Source organism: Drosophila tropicalis, unplaced genomic scaffold (genome assembly GCF_018151085.1).
Source record: "Drosophila tropicalis isolate 14030-0801.00 unplaced genomic scaffold, ASM1815108v1 contig_393, whole genome shotgun sequence".
Lineage (NCBI taxonomy): Eukaryota > Metazoa > Arthropoda > Insecta > Diptera > Drosophilidae > Drosophila > Drosophila tropicalis.
In genome coordinates, this window is record NW_027172855.1 from 1,180,137 (window position 1) to 1,202,759 (window position 22,623).

The following is a 22,623-nucleotide window of genomic DNA, read 5'->3' on the forward strand; positions in this document are numbered from 1 at the left end:
TGCTAAACAAATGTAAGCTGAAAATATACGTGTAATGTAATATTTGATATTTTACTAGTATAGCAAGTCGTTTATTTTGTGTTCATAGTAGGATGGCCAAATGACAACAAACTCAAAAAATTAGGGTGCGGTATCTTGTGCTCCCAGTTTGGTACGGTCCTGCAAAGTAATTTTTGCATATGGTTTAGTTAGTTAGCCCACCTACCTGACACACCCACACTCTTCTGTCCTTATAGAAAGGACTTTCACTTGGTGGTGTCTGCTTTGTTGTGCACAGAGGGGAGTACGCGGCTATGGTGACGCCTCCTAATGAGCTTGGCGTGTCTAATGCTAAGGCGTTTATGAATTATGTGTGATTGCAATATAATTAGACAAATTGTTGGCGAATTGGTCTAATGGAAAATGAATTTTAAAGCTTATATTAAATTTTCAAACTTCGATTATTCTTTGTAGCCTATCGATTGTTATTAACAAAGCTTAACTGACTATGTTAACAGTGCAATGAAATAAAAAAGCTAAATGCCTCGAAATCTGTTATTTACCCATTCGTTATAATGAGAACTATATTGATAACAATTTAATAAATAACACATATTGATTGTCATTATTGTGTTTACTTATAAGAAAAAGTTGATGAATTTCCACGATTTCTTTCACGCCAAAATATATATTTTAGCCGCAAAAAGTCTAAAATGAACAACACTGTCTCAAGCAAAGCAACACTGTGCCGGTGACAAACAAAAACACAATAAACATATTTAAGTAAAAAATTAAACTCGTCATGCCACACGGACATTCACACTCACATGGCCAAGGATGTGGCCATGAAGCCTCGGATGTGGATCATGCCTTGGAAATGGGCATTGAATATAGCCTATACACCAAAATTGATAAAGATAATATGGAATGCCTGAACGAAGAAATTGAGAATTCGGGTAAAACCGTATTTAAGCCTTATGAAAACCGTTTGGATATGACCAAGGTAAATGTGATATTAGTTCAAAGTGTCTAGACTAAAATTTATTTCATTATAGTATGTCGAAAGTGATGCCGATGAAGAGTTACTTTTCAATATTCCATTCACCGGTAACATTAAACTCAAGGGCATTATCATTTGTGGAGCTAATGATGATACTCATCCCAATAAAGTTAAACTGTAAGTTTGAAAATTAACACAAAAACATTGTACCCTTCTAACTATCTTTTTGCACTTCTCAAGTTTTAAAAACAGACCCAAAATGACTTTTGATGATGCCAAAGTAAAACCTGATCAAGAATTTGAATTAACCCGGGACATAAACGGACAAATTGAATATTCACCCAAGTAGGAATTACATATAATATTTATATTGTATCTTGAGATATTGTGTTTTTTTTTTTTTTTTTTTTTGCAAATTCGATTTAATAATTCTTTTTTATAGAGTTGTGACCTTCTCGTCGGTGCATCATTTGTCTTTGTATTTTCCTAGCAATTTTGGTGATGATAAAACACGCATATTCTATATAGGTAAGACAAACAATTAACATTGAACCTAAGTATATAATATTAGGCGACGGAAAGAAGATAATAGAAAATCTGAAAAAATTGTATGGACAGTTTTAAGACAGACGAAGCCTTTATATTCTTTCCTTTTCTTTTTCAATTCAAGATATTTTCAATTGAAAAAATCAAACTAATCCATATTAAAAGACATTGAGAATGGTTTAAATCTTAATAATCTACTTGGAAACGTAACTTAAATGAAATTATACATGTCTAGGAAAGTCTAAGAGATATTGTTTTAAGCAAAACACAAATAAATTAATAGGGAAGTAATATTGATATAAGTCATAATTTAAAGTGAGAAATCTAAAATTTTGAACCTTCTTTCTAGATTCTAACAATGTTATGAGACACCCAAGACTGTCTTTAGTGTAATTTACTTAAGAATAAGTGTTTGAATTAAAATTCAGGATCGTAGATTGTATGGATATAAACCAGTACAGTGACAGATCAAATATATCTTAGGATTTTTATTTACCAAAGTATAGTTTCGAACGATAAGCAAAAATTTTGAATACTCTCAAAAACTTATAAGTTTACGGATCTGAAACTTTGCTAAATATTTACCATTTTAATGCTCCTAGGTGGAATTTTTAATTGGGACCATGCTTGAATCCTGCTGATTATCAATACCAATGAGCAATAAAGTATTCCAATAAACCTTAATTTCTTGAAACTCTAAGTTAATTTTTGGAATATTTGAAAAATTCATGTCTCTATTTTTAAGTTGCCTTTAATTATAATATTCATGTCTCTTAAATTTAATCTCAAGAACCAAATTTTTTTGTCAGTTTCCCAAAGAATCGTATAGAAAAATTTTTGGTTTTGTTTCTAATCCTGTTTTCGTTTAAGTTGAAAAGAAGTTTTTTAATTTGCTTTATGAACCCTAAATATACATACATGGCTACAGGCCATGGCTAATCTGGCTAATATTTTGCACTAATGTTATTATACACAAAGTCTATAACAATTTCAATCTTTTTCTTTTTGTGTTTTTTTTAGGATTACGTGGCGAATTCTCTGAAGCGCATTATCATGGTGTAACTATATGCAACTATGAAGCCCGAGCCAATGCAGCTGATCACAAGGATAAAGCCTTCGATGGTGTGGGCAGAGCAATACAATGAATCGTTGTTAAACTTCTTTTTTTTAAATTTAATGAAATAAACTCATTTACTTTGTAATTAATTTTGTTCCTTTTCATATTCAAATGTATTAATGTTTATGTATTTTGTTTTAAACTTTATTTTTGTGTCTTATTGATTTCATTTTTGCTTATAAGATGAGATATCAAAACACATGTGTATTATATGTGTGTGTGTCGGGTGTGTGTGTGTTATGAGGGAGTTTGGTATCTGTCAACGCTTTTCCATTTACCATTGTTACCATGAATTTTTCATATTTACTTTACAAATTTGTTAATTATTGCACTAAACATTTTGGTTTTTTTTTTTCATCATTTTATTCTTTATTTATTTCATATTGTAGTTTGACATTTTTGTTGTTGTTGTTTTTAAAGTATGCTTAGTGTTTGCTCTGCCGATATCTAAAGTTAGTCATATATATATATATATATGTATATATAGATGAGAGAGACAAAAAAGAATCATTAAAAGAAAAATATGTACAAAAAACAAACAAAGAAACAATTGTTTTTTAATTTTTTTTCCTTTTTTTGTGGACAGTTTTTGTTTTATAAATTGATTTATTTATTTGATGTTTTATATATATATATATATATATTTGTTGTTGTTGTTGTTTTTCGTCAGTTTCTTGGCTAGAAATTTCTTGTTTTTTTTTTTCTTTATATATATATATTTTTTTTTTTATTATTATTATTTTGGTTTTGAAGCTTTCTTGTGGGTGAGAACAATTTGTGCGATTTGGTTTATACATACAAGTTTATATATATATATTTATATATATATATATTATATATATTTGATTTTATGTTGTAGCTGACTGTATGTTTGTGAGTTTGTGGGTTGGTGTATTAAGTGTGTGGTTGTGTGTGTGTGTGTGTGTGTGTTGGTGTTTTTTTGTTAAACAAAATTTGTGCTCTCGTTCCTTAGTTGCAGTTTCTTGTTAGGGTTTATATATATATATATATATATATATATGTATATATATATAGTCAAATCAAAGCGATTTTGTGTATAAAAAATCATTTATATCGAAAGTATAAAAATTGTATTTAGTATTTCGTTTTTGTCGTTATTTTTTTGTTTTGTTTTTTTTTTCTTTTTTTTCTTTTGTTTTGTTTTAATGTTTATTTCTTAGCAAAAAGCGGGTGTTTTTTCTTCATTTTCTTCAAGCAGGTATTTCGAATGTTACTTGGCAGGATTATTATTTTTTTTCTTCTTTTATTCATATATATATATATATATATATATATATATATATGTGAGTGTATATTTTCAAATAGTTTTATAAAAGCTTGTGGTTAGTGTGTGTGTGTGTGTCTTTGTATGTGTGGATGTGTTTTAGTTTTATTGTTGAAGTTTTTTTTCTTAGGCGACATTGACTCTTAGCTGGCTAAACCTTTTCTGGATGCGAGAGTAGCTTAATAAGTCTATAAATACCCAATTTTTTTAAAGTTTTTAGAACCTGATTTCCGTTCTTAAACCAAGGAAAGAAATTTCACAGCAATCTTAGAATTATTTTCATTCGGAATCGATAAGGATCTGGAAACAGTTCCTTGCCTCGACCTCACAGAAGACTGAAAAGATTAAAGGATCATTTCGAAACTCATATAAGATGTGACTCTACATTGAAAAACCTATAGAAATCGATTGAATGTTATAAGTATATACAAAATATTTTAAACTACATCATATTTAAGTCAAATATTATGGTAATGAAGAAACTATATACTTATTTGATTTTAAAGATACTGATATAAAAGGAATTTTACACATGATTGAGAAAATCATGTATTTGATCAGGGATATTGAATGTTTTTAAAAAGAACGTTTTACAGAAATATTTATAGAAATTTGCGTTCAATTACTTGTTCTATCTGCTTAATTTTTAACATTTTGTTTTCATTTTTATCATTTTCCTTCAATCATTTTTTGTTTTTTTAAAGACTTATTAAGCTACCTTCGCATATACATATTAATTCTTACACTTTACTCAGTTATTAGGTATCTACAATGTGTGGGGGGGAATGATATCAAAAATGTTTTGTTTAATTTTGGTTGGTAATTAAATTAATTAAAGCTTCTTTTTTTTATTTTTATGGTTTGTTTTTCTTTGTTTAGCTGTATGCGTCTTTATGTGTATAAACAAAAGATATTTAGTAAACAAATCAAAAAAAAAAGGAATGCAAAAATCACTAACTCAATTTGTTGTTGTTGATTTTGTTTGTTAAGTAAAAATGATCTATATACAATTTAATATATATTTTTGTTTTTTTTTTATAATTTTTGCTACTTAATTGTATTTATGTATGTATAATTATATATGAAATTGGTTTTGTTGTTATTTATTTAATATTTGATTTTTTTAACTACAAACCTACAAATTGTTTTCTTATTTTTTTGTTTTCTTTCATTTGCTTGGAATATATTGCTATAGGAAAAGGTGTTTTCCAAATGTTTTTCCTTAGTTTTTGTTTTTAGATTATAACAAATTTTCTTTTTTCTTCTGCTTTTTGCTTGCATTTATTGAATTTTATTTTATGTTGTTGGTTTCCTTTTTTTTTTTTGTTTTTGGTGTTTTTGTTTTATTAGCTCTACAAATAACTAAATTTTCTGGCTAACGATTTTTTGTTTAATGTAATTTCATTAATCATCATCACATATCAAAAAGTTTTACAAAAATTGTTTATTTTACCATTTTTCTTAGTTTTTTTTTTCTTTTTTTGCTTTCTTCGTTTTAGCTACATATTTTTTTCTTCATTATAATGTTTTTTGTTTCGTGCGCTTCGAATAAAACATACAACAATATTTATTTATTTAATGCTTTTCTTGATTTCTTCACATTTTTTGTTTTTCATTTTATTTTGTTAACAACTTATTTATGGTTAATGTCTGTTCTCGTTTATGATTAACATAATCATTAACAAGTTGATATACTAGATTTAAATTTCTCTTTCGGCTGTTGCTTTTATTTTGTCATTTTTTTTTTTTTTTTTTGCTGATTAACATTAGTTTTGTTTTTTATTTATTTATAGTATTATTCATCTTGTTTTGTTTAGTTTTAGTGTACGTGTGGGCATGTAAAAGGCATTTGTTTGGTTTAGTTATTTGATTTTCAATTTAATTATTGATTTTATTTATTTATTTGCTTTAGTTTTTAATTTATTTTTATTTTAATTTTTGTTGTTGGAAGAACTGAGCTGAGAAAATATAATTTGGCAACACCCACAAAAAAAAAAGGATCAAAATTTTAAAATAGCTGAAAATGATTTTGAAATTCAGACCTATCTAGCTGAAGATAATTGAGAAATATTAGATTTTAAATTAAAATGAGGAACCTAAAAACACATTAAAAGTTTAATAAAATGTTGCTTAGAATTATTTTAGAGATTCAATTGCCAAATTGTTGAGACTAACTAATAAAAATATTGACAGATTAAAATCAAATTAGCTAAATAGTTCAGCATTTATCCAAAACTGTTGTAAATATCATAAAATCATAATAGATGTTTCCGAAAAAAAAATAAAACGTTTTTAAAAATGAAGCTCATATTAACTGTAATGCAATGACCAAAAAATGTAATAATTAATTAAAATTGAAAAAAAAAGCTAGAAAGTCATAGAAAATTTGTTTTGGAGTTTTAGCTGTAAAAAAAAGCTACCACATGGCTAAAAACCAAGCTAGATTTTTTTAATTCTGGCTGAAATAAGTCAAAATTGGAAATTTTGTTTAACTTTCACAAAAAAAAAAAAAAAAAAAAAAAAAAAAAAGAGAAAAAAAAAATTTTTTTTTTTAAATAGCAGTCATGGAACCCGAGAACTTCGGGAAAACCCAACCCCAATGAGGGTTTGTTTTCAAAAAAACTGGTTTTCCTTTCTATGGTTAGTCATAAAAGCCTTTAATCAGTGTCAGCGTTGCCAGATCATTTCTCTATACATTTTTGTATTCATTTATTTATATTCTTTTTGGGTCTTAAAGAACTTGAAACTACGAGTACATTCATTTATAGTCCAATTTTTTTTTTTGTTTGGGTTTTTGTTTTTTTATTTTCTTGCATATTGTGTATTTAAACTAAAAGCGTGTTTCATATTTTTTTTCCAGGCAATCATTTATTTTTGTTTGGGTTTTGTTTAATATATTTATTTTATTTTGTTTTGGTTTTTTTTTTTTTTTTTGTTATGTTAATGATATATGGTATTTATATATAGGTTTTCAAGTTTCCATTAACCAAATTGACAAAAATCATTTATAAACTAATATTGCTTTATGTTTTGTCTTTGCGTGTGTAACTGTGAGTGTGTGTGTGTGTGTGTGTGCTGTAACAATTCCTTAAGAAAAGCTTTTAAAGAAAAATCAAACAAAAACAATTTAAAATAATTAACATAATTTCCATAGACCCATAAAAGTTTTAAGTGTTAAACTAAAAGCTTTACTTTATTATAATAAAAACTTACTATACAAGCTCTCTCTTTCTTTCGTTTATTATTTAATCTTTCCGTTTTTCCCGCTTTTGCCTTTTAATTATTGTATTATTAACAAGAAATATCTAACAAAGAGTTTGCCAAAAATTGTTTTGTGTTTTTTCGTTCTCATTATTTTTATAATTAGTATTATTATTACTTTTTGTTTTTGCCACACAAACTTTCTATATAATATTACTTCATTTTCATTTAGTTTATTATTAATTTTCTTTTTTTAGGTTTTATACAAATATTCAAATGATTTTTCCTGTGTATTGCAAAAATGTGTTGTGTATAAAAAATTGTTTACTAATAATTTCTTTCGTTTTTTGTTTTTTTTTTTTCTATCCTTTTTGTTTTATAGCATTATAGAAATTGTACAAGATTATGAAGTCAGAGTTTTTGTTTTCTTTTTTGGAATGATTAAAGATAGTTGTGTGTGTGTTTCTGTGGTGTGTGTGTGTTTGGTATGTATGTGCGTGTGTTAAGTGTGTGTTTTGGGGTTTATAAGAAATGGAATCTCTTGTTGATATCGCAAATGAAAACAGTTTCAGTTAGTATAATATCTGTTTTTTGTTTGTTTTGTTTTCTTTAATATTCTTTAACCAGGCACATTTTGTATCTCTAAGCGCAAAGAATTGTTGTTTATCTTCTTAAAAGACTAATCAAAAACTTTATAACTTAAGCAAAAACAATTAATCGTATTAATATTAAAAGCAGAATCACAACTAACAAAAAAGACAATGGTTCAATGATAAATATTTAATTTTATAAAAGTAATTTAAATAAAAGCATTCTAACAACTTCAAGTGAAATCTTTAACAATTTAATGCCTAATTTAATCTTCTTTAAGTAATAAAATTGAACATTTTCTTATATTAGTGAGTATTTTGTTGTTCCATAAACTTGAGTCGGTAGTCAAATTTATGGAATGTAGACAAACGTTACTCAAACAAAATTCATCTTCTCAAAGATTTATAAACAACAATTCTTAGTTTTGTTTTTGGCTAAAAACTTTCCCTAACTAGCTTATGCTCTCGCTTCCGCTCCCATTACCACATCCTCATACAGAAGCGATGTCAGACAGGATGACAACCATTTTTATCATTTTTCTGGTTTGTCGTCGCGGCCGTTGACGTTGATGATTTCTGTTGGCGCCTTTCACGCCAGCGATCAATGGGCGTATAGCAGCATCTAAAGAAGGGCAAACCACGCTGATCTGATCCACTTGAATCGCTAGAACTTTGGCTTAGTTTATTCAAGGATTCAGCAGTCAGTTCGGTCTGTACACCACTTGTGGTTAGACGTGTTTCCACCTGAAGAGGAATCGTTTGGAACGATGATGGTGGTGGTTGTGCTTTGCAAGTAACACTGGGCAATTCCATTTCATTTAAATGGAAACTATTTGAGCTGCTACCACGTCTATTTATCGAAAGATGTCGAAACTCATGCGAGCTTGATCTCTCGATCATGGCAGTGCAATAATTTTTGGTGACAGCAGTCTCTAAATAATGTGATGATTCAAATAGATAATCATCGAATTGTGGTGTCATTAGAATGGAACAGTCGCCCGATGCCGACAAAGAGGCAAATTGATGTCGCTGTCTTTGGCGACGATGTAGCTGCTGCTTATGCGAATGTGTGGGGGATAAAGAGCTAGATGTTTGAGAGGGTTGGGGTTGAATTTGCTGCTGCGGCTGCTGCTGCTGTTGGTAGCGCTGCTGCAGCTGTTGCTGCTGATGTTGCTCCAGTTGCAATTGCAGCTGCTGTTTACTTTGCTTCATATCAACAATTTCTATTTCTTCTATATCACTAAAACTATTTAACTGTTTCAACAAATAATGCACATCATTTCGTTTCATTTGATTAACATCATCATCTTCAACATCATCATCATTCTGATCATCATCATTATCAACATCATTTTTATGCAAAAAATGATGATGATCGATAAGTTTATTCTTTTCTAATATCATCTCGGGTGTCGTTGCTTCTTGCTCTTGTTGTTGTTGTTGTTGTTGAGTGAATTGTGCTGAAAATGTTAATGGTGTGCCAAAGTTAGTATCAACGACTTTAGAGCCACGATGATGATAATTATAATGATAATCCTTTTGATGATGCCGATTATGATCCTGTTTAACCCTTGAGAGGTTGTTGATTAATTTACTATCGGATGGTGTACCCAATGATAATAACTCTGGATATGCCATGGATAGACGTTCATGTAAATTGGAACTATTAAGTTCATCTAATTCATGTTCTTGAACCCAATCCCGTTGTTCATTATTATCCCTAGTTGAATCAATGAGTCGATTGAATTTAGCTAATGCACTCGATGGTGTTGTTGTTGTTGTTGATGTTGTTGTTGCGGTGATCTTAGTTCTTAATTGAGGCACTAATGTGACGGTTTGTAGATTAATAATATCATCTTTATCATCCACCTCTTTCATATTATCATCAGCATCTAACTGCACTTCATCATCATCATCATCCTCATCGTCATCATCATCAACATCATCCATATCAATGCCATCTTTTAAGGTCTCTTGCACATTCAAATTTAGTTGCAATGGTCTTAGCTGTTGTTTACGCATCTTTATTGAAGGAACATTTGGTGGTATCGCTGCTGCAAATCCAGCTGCCATGCCATAACCATCCCGTCCAGCTGCTACCGCTGCTGCTCTCAATCCTTGATTGCCACTGCCAGCTGCTATCACAGCCGCTGCACGCTGTTGTGCCGTTGCCCTAGCTAAATTCTTTTGTAATATCAACTTCCTCGACGAAATGTGCACATTATTGTCGCTCCCCCGCGATTACCGACTATCACGGGTGGAGCGAGGCCGCCCCTAACTGGACGTACTGGCAATCGGTGATACTGGTGACAGGGGACTGCGTGCCAATGATTCGCGTGGACATCCGGTTAATGTGATAACCAATTTGCGTGATCCCGCCTGGTCGCGATGCTCGCATAGCCAAACACCCTGCCAGGTGCCTAATGAAAGTTTGCCATCGGTTATGGGGATTGTCAGTGAGCTGCCCAAGAAGCATGCCTTTACATGGGCCGGCTAAAAACCAGGATAGAGAAAGACTAATTAATATTTACAAAATACAAATATATTTCAAATTATTTACCATATCATCGGGTCCTTCGCATGAATGTCGATAGGGCAAACCTTCGGGAACTATTTTATTCAACATCATTTCCATATCGTCTCTAATAATTCATATTCAAAAATACATATTCAACATTAGAGATTTTGAATTGATTAAAATTAATCTCACTTCTACTCACCTGACGTCTGGATCCCAGCTTTCGTTTAACGCTAAACTCGCCGAGGTGTGAAGAACTGCAATAAAAAATTAAAACCAAAGTCAATTAATTTATCTTAACTCGATTATTAGACCATTACAAAATGTGGGCGTATAATGCCTCATATCTCTCAAAAGATTAAGCTTGGCCAATTAGTCAAAAGAAAAACTACAACAAAAATATTTAACATGAATAATAATTGCTTTAGCCGCACACGTAAAGCAATAAAATAGCGAGAAATTTTGTATACAAATTTATTTAGATGACAATTAATTGATATGGGGGGCTATGAATGTGGCATGTAGTCATCTAATTAATCCAAAACACTTCCAACAAAAACATTTCGAAAGTCTAAAAATAGTTATAAATGACTTTTCAAATAGTAAATAATACAAAAAGCTTAAAGTTTGATTCCTTGTCTAACAGTTAATGGTTATATTATTATATAACATGGCGTATATGTATAAATAATAACTATAGCCATGCAACCTTCAATTCTCTATTAGGATTACACGCAGCGGTTCCGGCTAATTTCGTTTTTCGTCAGCAATTGCTATGGGTTCATCGAAAATTGTCTGTGCTATTCTTCTCCTCACGATTAACAATATACTCAGACCATAATCTTGTCGGGGACTAGATTGGAAAACAAAAGAAAGTTGATACTTTGTGCTGAAGCATCTAAATCTTTGTCAACTAAATTACAAATACTGTCAAAAAGATGTACTTATGGACTTTTGTACTTATATTTCGTAATATACAGTACTAGGCCAAATTTTAGATAAGAAATTATATCCTTATTTTGACTGGATTGTTGGTAAATCAGATTAAATTAATGCTTTAACTAACTTTTTAGGAAAAATCTTTGGAAAAATATGAAATTAAAACAGAAATTCATTGTAAATAATTTTCAAAATTTTTAACAATAATTTTAGCCTAAAAGTATGCAATAAAGAGAAATTTTGTACTATATGAAATTTTGGGGTATTTTTAGAAATTTTGTTGCAAATTTTCAAACCTTTAGCCTCTGAATTATAACTTTATTAAAAATTCAAGTTACTAATAACACAAAATGTTTTTAAACCTGTTTGAAGCTTCCAAATCATATTTTTTTATAGTTATTATTAAACCTTGATTAAAGATCATTGCGAAGTGCTTCTTTGTATGTCCCAATGCTCTATTATCAAATCTTTTTTCAATAATGGAAATTCGAAAAATGCTAATATAATGCGCAATATTGCATGTTTCTTTTTGACAGAGGGAGCAGAAATTCGTTCACTAATATTTAGAGTGAAAAACGGGAGACTTGGGTAGCAGTAGAGCAGATGCAAAGCTTTTTTGCTTCATGTTGACAGTTTGCATTACACCAACAATGCCCCACCAGGACGCAACGTCAAGCAATAGTATATACTCTATCTCTCTCACTCTCATTTTCTCTCTCTCTGTCTATGTTCTTTCTGCATTTCACTGAGTGAGGCATGAACAAATAAACTGAACCCCAAAAGATTTGTTTAAGCCAAAAGTTGCAGACCTTAAAGTACCCTTTTAACGATTTCTTTAAGCATTTTTATTTTGTTGGAAAGTTTTGATATTTTTTCTTGACATTTTTTATATTCAGACATTAAATAAAAAGTTGTTTTTAATTTTTATCCTAAAGAAGCATTGTGACTAACATAAGTCCAAGTCAAGAACTTAATAGACAACACTATTAATAGTTTAACGTTTGCCAACACTGACGATCGCACTGAAAGATTAAATGAATTGCTCTTATTGCCCCTTAGATCCAGTCATTTGTGGTAACTAATCAAGGGCAAATTTTAAACAGTTTTATACGAATGTACATTATGGTAACTTCAATATGCCCTTTCTCCATATGGTTGAAGGGAATACATGAAGGGAATACACTCATTTAGTCAGAGTAAGCAAAGTTAGGTGAAGTCGCAAAAGCAATCGTCATGGCGTGTGAATGCTTGAGGCAAACTTTCCACCGCACTCTCTTTGAGACCCATCCATGAACTTCTTTTGCTTTCTTATTTTTACTTCAAATCAAAAGCACGTGTACACGGTGCCAAAACCGTCTTCCTATATTCCCCCATTCCCAACATCTATCATTCAATTCTCACTGTGTGCGTGTTTGTTGTCTGGTGGCTGGCAGAGAGCAAAGAGAGAGCCCCAATTTAACCATCCTCACCCTTGGTCCTCCTTCTCATCATCATCATTATCCTTCTTGTCGTTGTGTGCAATTGTTTTGTGAACTATAAGCAAAAATCTAATTGAGGTCAAGACATGTTTATTGATTTTTTTTCTTTGGTTTTATTATTTTTTTCCTTTTTTTTTTGGTAAAAGGACTTCCTAATTAGACCCTCTTTTCTAGACCCTTTAACCCCTTATACCTATCACCTGCAAAGCGAAAAAAAGTTAATAAAAATGATTTCCAAAGCAACCTTGCCATATGTTCGCTTTTTTTTTGTTTGTCGTTGTTGTTGTCTTTTACTATTGACCTGAATCTACACATATACATCTCCATACATATATACATACATATATCCCCGCATTGTTTCTATGGGGAAATGCAAAAGGCACAAAAACAACAAAAAAAAAAAAAAAAAAAACAAAACAACTGTGAGGAGCAGAGCCGTGGCATAAGGAATAGAAAAAAAGGCGACATGTAATGGTAACTTGTTAAATAAAAAAACGATGTTCGAAAACACAAAATTAAATCCAAAATCCTTACTATATCATACCCTATTCATATGCCATACAGTCAATTAGGTTTGGGTTGCTTATAAGTGTGTGAACAAAAAGGATGTGTTCATTATGTTCAGCAACCGAACATGTTCCCTTCAAATTGTCATTTTTTGTTCAATTAATCTTTTTTATTTACCAACTAAAAAAAATTATTATTAATAATCAGTCCTCTTGTTTTAGAGCTTTTTGTTCTTAATTTCGAGTGAAATGTCACTTAGTTCGAATCACTCTTGCTTCGCCCACTCAGCTTACAGGCTTGACGAGCTTTATAATTACAAAAATACCTCAGGTTTCGTTTGTGAGTGCTTTTGAAACTAATTTGGGAAATGAATTTAATTTTTTCACAATTTTCAATAAAAAATGGCATTGGCATTTCGATTATAAAACGTTCTGAAACGACAACAGGTCATTTTACATTCCATTTTTTTTAATTTTGGTAATAGAAAATATTCAAGAATGATATTTTTATGAATTTTTGAATTTTTTCTTTCCATTTACTCAATTTGAAACAGAATAATTTAACTTGGAATCTATGCACTTATTAAAATCAAATTCAGAATGCGTATTCTGAGCAACTGGTTAAGTGATCTGTGTAGTGAGCAATTAAATAACTGAGGAATGTAGTGAGCAACTGAACAATGAAGTGAGCAAGCGAACAAAATGAGTGAGTTCGCTCTCTTCGAAGAAAAGATCAAGTGAAAATGTTCAGCCAAATGAGCCATGTTTACCCAATAAGGCCATGATTTCGAAATCAATAGATCAAAATTGAAAAGAAATGCTTTTTCTTAAAAGAATAATTTTAATTAAATGTACTTATTATTTTGAACAGACATTTTCTTACCAATTTATTGAAAAAATGATTTTTTTTTATGACTAATCCTAATTTACTTTACATCGTAGCTTAAAAAGCTTAATTAACTAAAGATAAACAAGCGTCTACATCATCAAAACTTTTGAAACTAATAGGATTAATGTTTTTCTTTTCAATTTATAAATATAAAGATATGTAAGGACTTTTGGAACAACTAGAGTATATGAAAATGATATAGTCTTAGTCTTTTGGTTGTTCGTATTTAATATTCATATGTATGTGAAATGCTTTCCGGACTTTGGTCACCAAATACAACAACAAATGACCTACAGAAGTTAGATATGTTTGTTTGCATGTACATGTATTTGTAGTGTGAATGAAAGGACCTCGCCAATTCCCAAGCAATTTGAATGACGCTTATGGAGGTCGGCGGTTGATTTGCTGGCTGTTGGTCGTGTGATATTGAAGTTTAGCTTGTCTTGAGCCCGGGTATTTGTTAGGGTTTCCGTTTAATGCCAGCTATTTATTTCTATTTAAAATGATTCACACAGAATGTTTTGGTAAGGACTGTGATTTCAATTTGAATTGCATTGATATATAGCCAATTTAGATTTAAAGCAAACATTATTACTCATACTCATAAAAACATAAAATCACTTTTGTTTATTGTTTTTGCTTATACATTTCTATATATGCATATGTGATATGAATTTAAGCTTATGGCGACAAAAACAAACTTTAAAATAGAAACCCATACAAAAACGTGAGAGATTAAGGTTTGATTATTTACTGGTGCTTCACATTTTAGAGCCATACATTTAAATATTTTCAGTGTCTTCGACCATAAAGATTTTCTCGATCCGTCGAAAAAAAGTTGTATACCAATGGCTTTGTTTTATTGAAATTCTGCCACTATTCCAGAACAAGCTTCAATACAGAATTGTTTTAACTCCGTAATCCGAAGGTATGAAATTTGGTACTGCTCTAGGCTGCTCCAAGCATGCAGACCAGGAGCCGAAATGATGTCACCCCATTGACCTGCTCTTAAGATTAGAGAAGGACTGATGCTGGGTCTAAATTATTATATTTCATAAAAGTATTACAAATCTGAATTTTTAAATTGACATTTTTCAAATCCTATGATGCCGTTTTGGATATTTTTACTTTATTAACATAACATTACAGGGTATATCGCGAAACATATTAACCTTTTCATTCTATTTGTACCATTTGTAAATTGTGTTTTTTTCGGAAAACTTAATACACTTATTGTAGCTAGCGAAAAGAGACTCCCACTAAATTTATAATCCCCTTTCCGAACCTCAAGATCCTAGATAATAAATCAAAAGGGAAATGTAATGTAAATTAAATTGAGATTGGAGTCATCTAAGGACAACATAAAATGAGTAAAATTGCGAATTGGATGGATGAATATGAAAGCGTTCCCTTGTCCTTTTATTTCTTTAGTTCGTTTGAGGGGGGTTCCTTGTCGAGTTTGTCGTGACAACAAAACGAAACGAAACGAAATGTGTGCCACCCAATACCACAGGTTTCTTCATTAAAAATTGTTTGCTCCTATGCTAACCCCAATAAATCAATATACTGAATTTAAATGCACGCGAAACAAACTTGAACTAGTTACCCAGATATTATGAAATTAAGCACATATACATACATAGGTATGTATATTCCTGTGAAAAGATATGTACCTACATACATATGTACATATCAACATATTGTAAAGACATTTTTGGTTTTTTTGTTTCTTGGTTTCCTCACGTGAGCATGAATAAGTAAATATACTACCCACACTACATGTGTACCTCGCTACGTATACATGAATGAATGAGTCGAGTTGTGCCTGCTAAGGGGAGGTGGGGGTAATGCGGTATGCGGATGGAATGGGATAAGATGAGTTGAAATGATGATGGAAGGGCATAGCAGAGCAAAACAGGATGTGTGCGTTCCTTATGCCAGTGTGTGTTTGACTTTGTATAATAAAAAGGCCTCTTTAAAAACATTAGCCAACTTTTGTAGTGCCTAAATGCTTTAGCCCCTCATTTTAGTTCCTCCATTCTCCCTCGCTCTTTCTCTCTTTATACGACTTCCTCCTATCTATCTATGTATGTATGTACCGCTCTCTCTTTCTAGCTTTTGCCTTAACTAAACAGACGGCCACCAGTATGTTGCCACCTGCTACTTAATGTTTCAACACTGAGAAAAAAAAATAACATTTAAAAAAGGAATTTGGCAGGCGAAAATCCCCACACTGAACGCGGAACTAATCACAAAAAAGGAATGGGTATTTTAGTTTGTCTTGTATTTTCTACGAAATATAAATATAAAAAATTGCAGCCACACTTTTTAAATGTTTTCTTAAAAAATGCAGACACACTAATTTTGGTTCGAAAATGTCCCCGTTTTTATCCTGTCAATACAAAGTTTTTAAAACTAAATTTTTTTGAGTGCAGGGAAACCGTTTATTAGCGCCCTGAGCCCTATGCTACTCATAGACAAACATAGGCGCCCAACCACAAAGCCAACGGCTAAATCATATTAAAGTCGTCCTTTCTACCTAGTAGGTCTCTTCTATCCCTCCTCTCCTTATGTGCCCCCTAAATGTTCTTTGGTGCATTGGGTGGTAAAAACCACACAGAATGTGGAGGCAAAGTGTCAGTTAAGTATTCCAGGCGGATGCGCCAGTTAAGCGTCGTTGTGTTAGAGTGCAGAAAAAAAGCTGAAGAAATTCATACGCACAATTATGTCTGCGGCAAAACGTGCAAGGGCAAGGGGTGTAGGGGGGTGGCGAGGCAAAAAGAAGGCATTAACATATTTATTTAGAAGTAGGCAACAGGAGACATACTTAGTTATAGACAAGAGGAGCCAACTAATTGCAGAGCATTCTCCTCCGAAGTCCCTTCACCACCTTAAAACGTTCAGCAAGGTGGTGCTCGCTGTTTGTCCTCGTTTTTTCCGTTAAATATGTATGTGTGTGTATGTGTGTGTGTATGTGTGTGTGTATGTGTGTGTCTCTTTCGACCAAATCAATTTAGCAAATTTGTAAAACTGTCATTTTACCTGTCTAAAATTTGTCCAGTCCGAATTATTTATAATGATTTCCAAATGTTATTTTGCACATTACAACACAAAACATGACATAACAAGTTGCTAGGTAGAAATGGTTTTTGCTCCTTTTTGAAAACTAATTTAAGCTTGGCTATTTTATTCATGAATTTAAGTGTTTGCTGTAAATATTTAGTTAGCCAGTTTCAATTTGTAGTTTTTGGACTTATGCCAAAGCGAACGATTTCGTACATGAATTGTTCATGTTTTTTTTTTTGTTCACCCTTCCCCATTTAACTTTTCTTTATGGTTTTCTTCTCTCTTGTCAATGTAATTGATTTGGTGTATTTTTGAAGGAATTTGATTTTTCACTTTAGCTTTAGTTAAAAAGTAAACTTCATATCGCCGTTGGGCGCAAAAAAAAACGAATTAAGAAAGAAAAGGTGAAACGAACTGCAATTGACAACTTGAACTAGTTTCCTGTACTAACACACACACACACACACACACACACTCAGACATTCGGGTCATCGCTATCGTCGTCATCCACCACATCTCTTTGGTCTTTCAAGAACGATTTTCGCCAATTTAGACAAGATGTCAATGTATATATATATGTACATATATTTCTCTTTTCCTTTTGGGACCCAACGGACGAAATAAGAGTGGACCCAAAAAAAAAAAATGGAGCTAAGTAAGTCAGTCAGTGAGTTTATCTGTGTAGTTTAACCCAGTTACTTACTAATACAAATGAACTGCGCGCCGCTTTCCCATCGTCTCCTACTTCCTTCATTCTCTGTCCGTCCTTCTTTCAATAACGAAAATTCCACTACAATATGCAAGTATTTATTCCTTTTTTACTGCATTTCATTTTGTTCATCTAAACTTTGAACTAAATGCAAAGCGTCTTAGTCGAAGAGAAAATTTCTGTTCGAAATGAGTGAAGTGTGAGGCAACTTTAGTTAAAGATTTATCAATACGCAGAATCAACTTATTTTTAGTACTTTTGGGGCAAGATTTATAACCCTGAATTCACAAAAACAGATCAAATTCAGAATCAGCATACCCGGATTATTTGGGTCACTCTCATATTAAAGTCAACATAAATCTTTGTCTCCTGGTTTATAAAAAAACAAAATATAAAAAAAAAACAAAAAAAAGTAAATATTATTTTGACAACTTGAAAATTTTGAATTGAGTGTAAACTTTCTCAAGTATGCCCATATATTAGAAACCAGTGCAAGTACTTATCTTAAGAGCATGGTTAAATTCTCATATATATGTATGTATGTATGTACATATGTACATAGGTCTAATTATTGAATGTACTTACTTTGCATGTGACATAATCCCACAGAGAAGTGCGCCAATTCTGGCATTTGTCTCAGTATCTCCTCGGTAACTAAATGAACACCGCGATGTTGCGGTCTTAGATTAATTTTGCGTTGAAACCACGCTGAACCGATCTGTAATCCCATAATGGCCGAGGGATTGCCATCATGGCCGGCAGCAGCACTGGCACCGCCACGTGCTCCGCCACCACCACCGCCGCCGCGATGATTGGCCGAGGCCATGGTACTGTTGGAGCTGCTACTCCTAATATTGCTGTTGCGACTGACGCTTTGTTTGACGCCACCGCCACCGCCGCTACCGCCTCCTCCACCGCCGGCACTGCCAGCTCCACCGCTGCCGCTGGTCGCTTTCGTTGTGCCGGCGTTTGGGTTACTGCTGCTACTGCGACGTCGCTGACCGCTGCGTCCGCCGCTACGTGAATTAGCTGCAGTTGTTGATCCTGCTATGGATGATGAAGTTCCAACTACGCCTACTCCGACTCCTCCTCCTACACCGGCGGCAGCAGCAGCGGCAGTGGATGTCGTTGGTTTTGTAGACGACGACGTTGTGACTATTTCTACACTCACTTTCTTGCTCTCTCAAGCACTAATTCACTTGATCACACACTATTATTTTCTTCTTCTTCTTTTTTTGAACACTTAATGCGATTCACTTTATTTAATTTTATACTTTTGCTTTCTTTTTGGGCTTGTTTTAATTGCCTTCAAACTTATTTTGCTTTCTGCTTATTTTATTTCCACTAGTTTAACCTGCAAAGAAAAACAATTGGGGATTATTAGTTATATTTAGTTGCGGAAAGTTACAAAAATGTTTTTGTTTTAATCAAAGGCAGGCAAAAATTGTGACCATCCTTGCAATTAATTCAAATTTCGATACTCTATGCATTTGGATTTTTTTTTAAATATTGAACAATTGAATTGAAGATTGAATAATTATTTAAATTATTACAACAACCTAGTATCCTTGAGAAAAATGTTACTTTACTTTAAAAGGATACATTTATCTGCTTAGGGATTTCCTTTTGTAATTTATCTCGTTTGAAAGCGACTTCTAATATCAACATCTGATCTGACAACCTATTGCTTATAAAACTAACAATTTCTTTTTAAGATTCTCGTAGCAAAAAGTCAATTGAATCATCCATAGAACAAATGACCATTTAGGGCAATACCTGATTCCAAAATGGATGGATGTTATCATTACTTTAAAGTCACTCCAACCCACAGCCTTAATCAACAAGTTTTCAACTACGTCAAAGAGCAAAACAATTTACGATTATGGCCTTATCAACAATTAAATGGAATATATATGTATACATATGTTCATATATAGAGGTGACCCTTAAAAGTATCTGTCTCTCTTTCTTTACACATTTGTACATATATATATGGTTGAAGACTTAAAGTCAAGCGACAATTGTATTTAAAAAACCTCTTTTTCAACCCATCTTAAGTTGATGGAGCACTCACGAAAATATTGGTAAGTGGGAGTAGTTGGGTGGTTGATGAAGTGTAGAGCTAAAGAAAACGAAGCAATCGAAATGCATTTGAATTGTTAGAAAGAACACGGAGAATCAGAGCGAGAGCGAGTGAGAAAGAATATCGCGCTGATTGCTGTGCCTGCCTATGCATCTCTCCTATGTGTGTATTTGTGATGGTGTGGGTGAGAACTACACACAAAAAAAAAAGTTCTTACATACACGACAACACGGAAAAAACGGAAAAAAAAAGGGCCACACAAAACGATTTGCACGCCAAAAATTTCTCCTAAGGCGGTGACTAAAAATGGGTGGTGGGTGGGTGGATTGGTTGGTTGGTTGGTTGTGAAGTGAGGAGCGGGAAGTAAAAGTGAGATAGCAAGCATGCAAGAGGTAAGTAGGCTAGCTAGAGATGAAAGCGTGAGGAGTTATTTAAAAAAATAGATAAAGATTTGAAAATATTGGCATTGGTTTTTAAATTTTTAATTTATCAAACCAGTTGAAATTAAAGTTAAATTATATAAAACACAAATAATAAGCAAATTATATACCTACATATGTAATGAGACCAGATAAATTACAAATACATGTTAGAGATTGGTTTCCAAACCTTTAATACCGTTTTCACAAGTTCTTCATTTTAAACTATGCAGATTGTTCATAACTAAAACAAAATATTAAACAATAGCACCAAATTGTGTATATTACATACATACATACATATGTACATACGTATAGAACATTACTAAAACAATAAAATATTAAAGCTGTTAACACTGAAAACTAAAAAATTTTCTAAAACTTCGAGAAAAATAGTATTCACTTGTATAATTTAAAAACACGGAAATTAACGGTTATAGTTTCAAAAGTGCATCAAACTCCAAGTCTTATGATTTCAAACCATCCCATCACTAAGTAGTTTTGACAGCTTGCAGGAAGGTGTGGGTGTGTCGTCATATGGGCAGCCAGCAGGCCAACAAAAACAACAATGCGAGAGTGACTGGTCGCGGTGTTAAAGGCCGCAAAGTACCGTTGTTTTTTCTCCTTTTCATTTTTTTTAAAATTTGCATATGCTTTAAATATTTAATGTAATTCAACGAGAAAACCGAGGAGAAGGGGAATCAAAGCCAAAGAGAGAGACTGAAAGAGAGAGGGATCGAGAGCAAGAAAGGTACGAGGTGGAGTACCAGCAAAGACAAGAATTCTGGCAATTGGACGAAACTACAAGAAACAACAAAAACGAAAAACACCTGGAGAACAAGGCAAAACTCTGAAGCAAAGCGAAATTACAAACCCAAAAAAAAAAATACAAGACAAATATCCTTCTTATTTTTGTGGCGAAAAATCAATTTTATTCCAAGTGATTAAAGCGCAAACCAAAAGTAAGCAGAATAAGTGCAAATTTCGTTGGATTTATAATTTACCATTTCGACGCATAAAATAGCCACAATAACTAGTGTTAATTATTGACATAACAAAAATGCAAAGCCACCCAACACATTACTCCCCTACCACCACCCCCACCTTATGCTGACGACAATGCTGTCAGCTACCCAAAAAAACACACGCGAAATCGTTTAAATATACAAAAAGAAGAAGAAAAAAGGAAAAAGGGAAGCGAGAGAAAAAAAATAACTGGGGAAATAAACCTGAAAATGGTATGAAATGTCGAGCTTATAATTTAGTTTTCCACGTTTTCTGCTCTTTTTGTTTTCCTTGAATGAAATTTGTAGGTCTCATGCACACACACACACACACACACAGACAGAGGGAACACAACACGGAAACTCACACACACCCACACATTGGATAAGAGAGAAAGACAGCGCGAGAGAGAGAAATCATACCACAGTGAAAGAGAGAGAGTAAATCACGTAAGCTTACAAAATTTTATAAAATGCATTTAACTACATTAACTCATTGTTCCCTTTCGTTGCAAAACAAAACTATTTCTATTTGGTCCAGTTTTTACTGCATATTAATTGGTCTAAGCCTAAAATTCACTTGAGATTTTGCAATAAAATAAATTCACGTGTTGGTCTCTTTTTTTTCTTTGCACATACACACACACACACACACCTGGTTTGCCGGGTAAATGTGTAGAAACCTTCACTTTAGTTTAAACTTTAGCTAAATGTAAATCTTTGAATTCTCGTTTCTGCGTTTATTTATATTACAGTCTTTTATTTTCCACGTCCTCGCCCGTTTGCAACAGAAAAACAAAAACGCGACCTCTCGACTTGAAAACAAAAACAATACTGAAAAAAAACGTACGAGCTTTTACTATATACTATATGTATAACCCAATACAAAAACACATTTTATGCAAGTTTCACATACAGAGAACAATGTATTGTTTAAGTTTGGATATTTCAAACTGTATCAACATTTTAAAAGTCGATTTTTTAAAATTTAACAAATGAAAACCTGTTATAAATATACTGAGTCAAGTTTTGGGTCTGCTTAGTCTCTGTAAACTTAACAGCCGTTATTATCGGTGCTAGAGGTGGAAAATCTATAATCGTCAATAGGCATAAGCTTATAGTGAAAGCCGTGCAGCATTTTACTTAGAAATTGTCCGGATTGTATTAAAATAAAAACCGTATTAATATTGCATTTATTTTTTGTTTGTATTTATGTATGTATGTGTAGAATTGCAGTTGAAAAGCCAGCGGTGCTTACTTTTAATGGTGATTTTTGGTTTTTCGTTTGTTTAGA

The 22,623-nt window shown here is 32.2% G+C and overlaps 2 protein-coding genes across 2 annotated transcripts; one reads left to right on the top strand and one right to left on the bottom strand.

Moving 5' to 3' along the window:
- Positions 1 to 704: 704 nt before the first annotated feature.
- On the top strand, positions 705 to 2,727 carry LOC137572777 (PITH domain-containing protein GA19395). The gene is made up of 5 exons (XM_068284603.1): positions 705 to 982; positions 1,035 to 1,156; positions 1,220 to 1,324; positions 1,422 to 1,507; positions 2,546 to 2,727. Exons 1-5 carry the CDS (start codon positions 782 to 784, stop codon positions 2,668 to 2,670), a joined length of 639 nt encoding a protein of 212 aa, XP_068140704.1. The 5' UTR covers positions 705 to 781; the 3' UTR covers positions 2,671 to 2,727.
- Positions 2,728 to 7,700: 4,973 nt separating this feature from the next.
- Positions 7,701 to 22,359, bottom strand: LOC137572863 (myb-like protein I). The gene is given in 5 exon segments (XM_068284706.1): positions 7,701 to 10,211; positions 10,279 to 10,360; positions 10,439 to 10,493; positions 18,409 to 19,177; positions 22,246 to 22,359. Coding segments are annotated over 4 exon segments (2,364 nt in total). The 5' UTR covers positions 18,650 to 19,177; positions 22,246 to 22,359; the 3' UTR covers positions 7,701 to 8,225.
- Positions 22,360 to 22,623: the final 264 nt, after the last annotated feature.

Excerpts from the sequence above, each read along its gene's own strand:
- LOC137572777 (XM_068284603.1), top strand. The coding sequence starts at position 782 with ATGCCACACGGACATTCACACTCACATGGCCAAGGATGTGGCCATGAA. Across the intron at positions 983-1,034 it reads ACCGTTTGGATATGACCAAG|TATGTCGAAAGTGATGCCGA; the intron begins GTAAATGTGATA and ends ATTTCATTATAG. Across the intron at positions 1,157-1,219 it reads CATCCCAATAAAGTTAAACT|TTTTAAAAACAGACCCAAAA; the intron begins GTAAGTTTGAAA and ends GCACTTCTCAAG.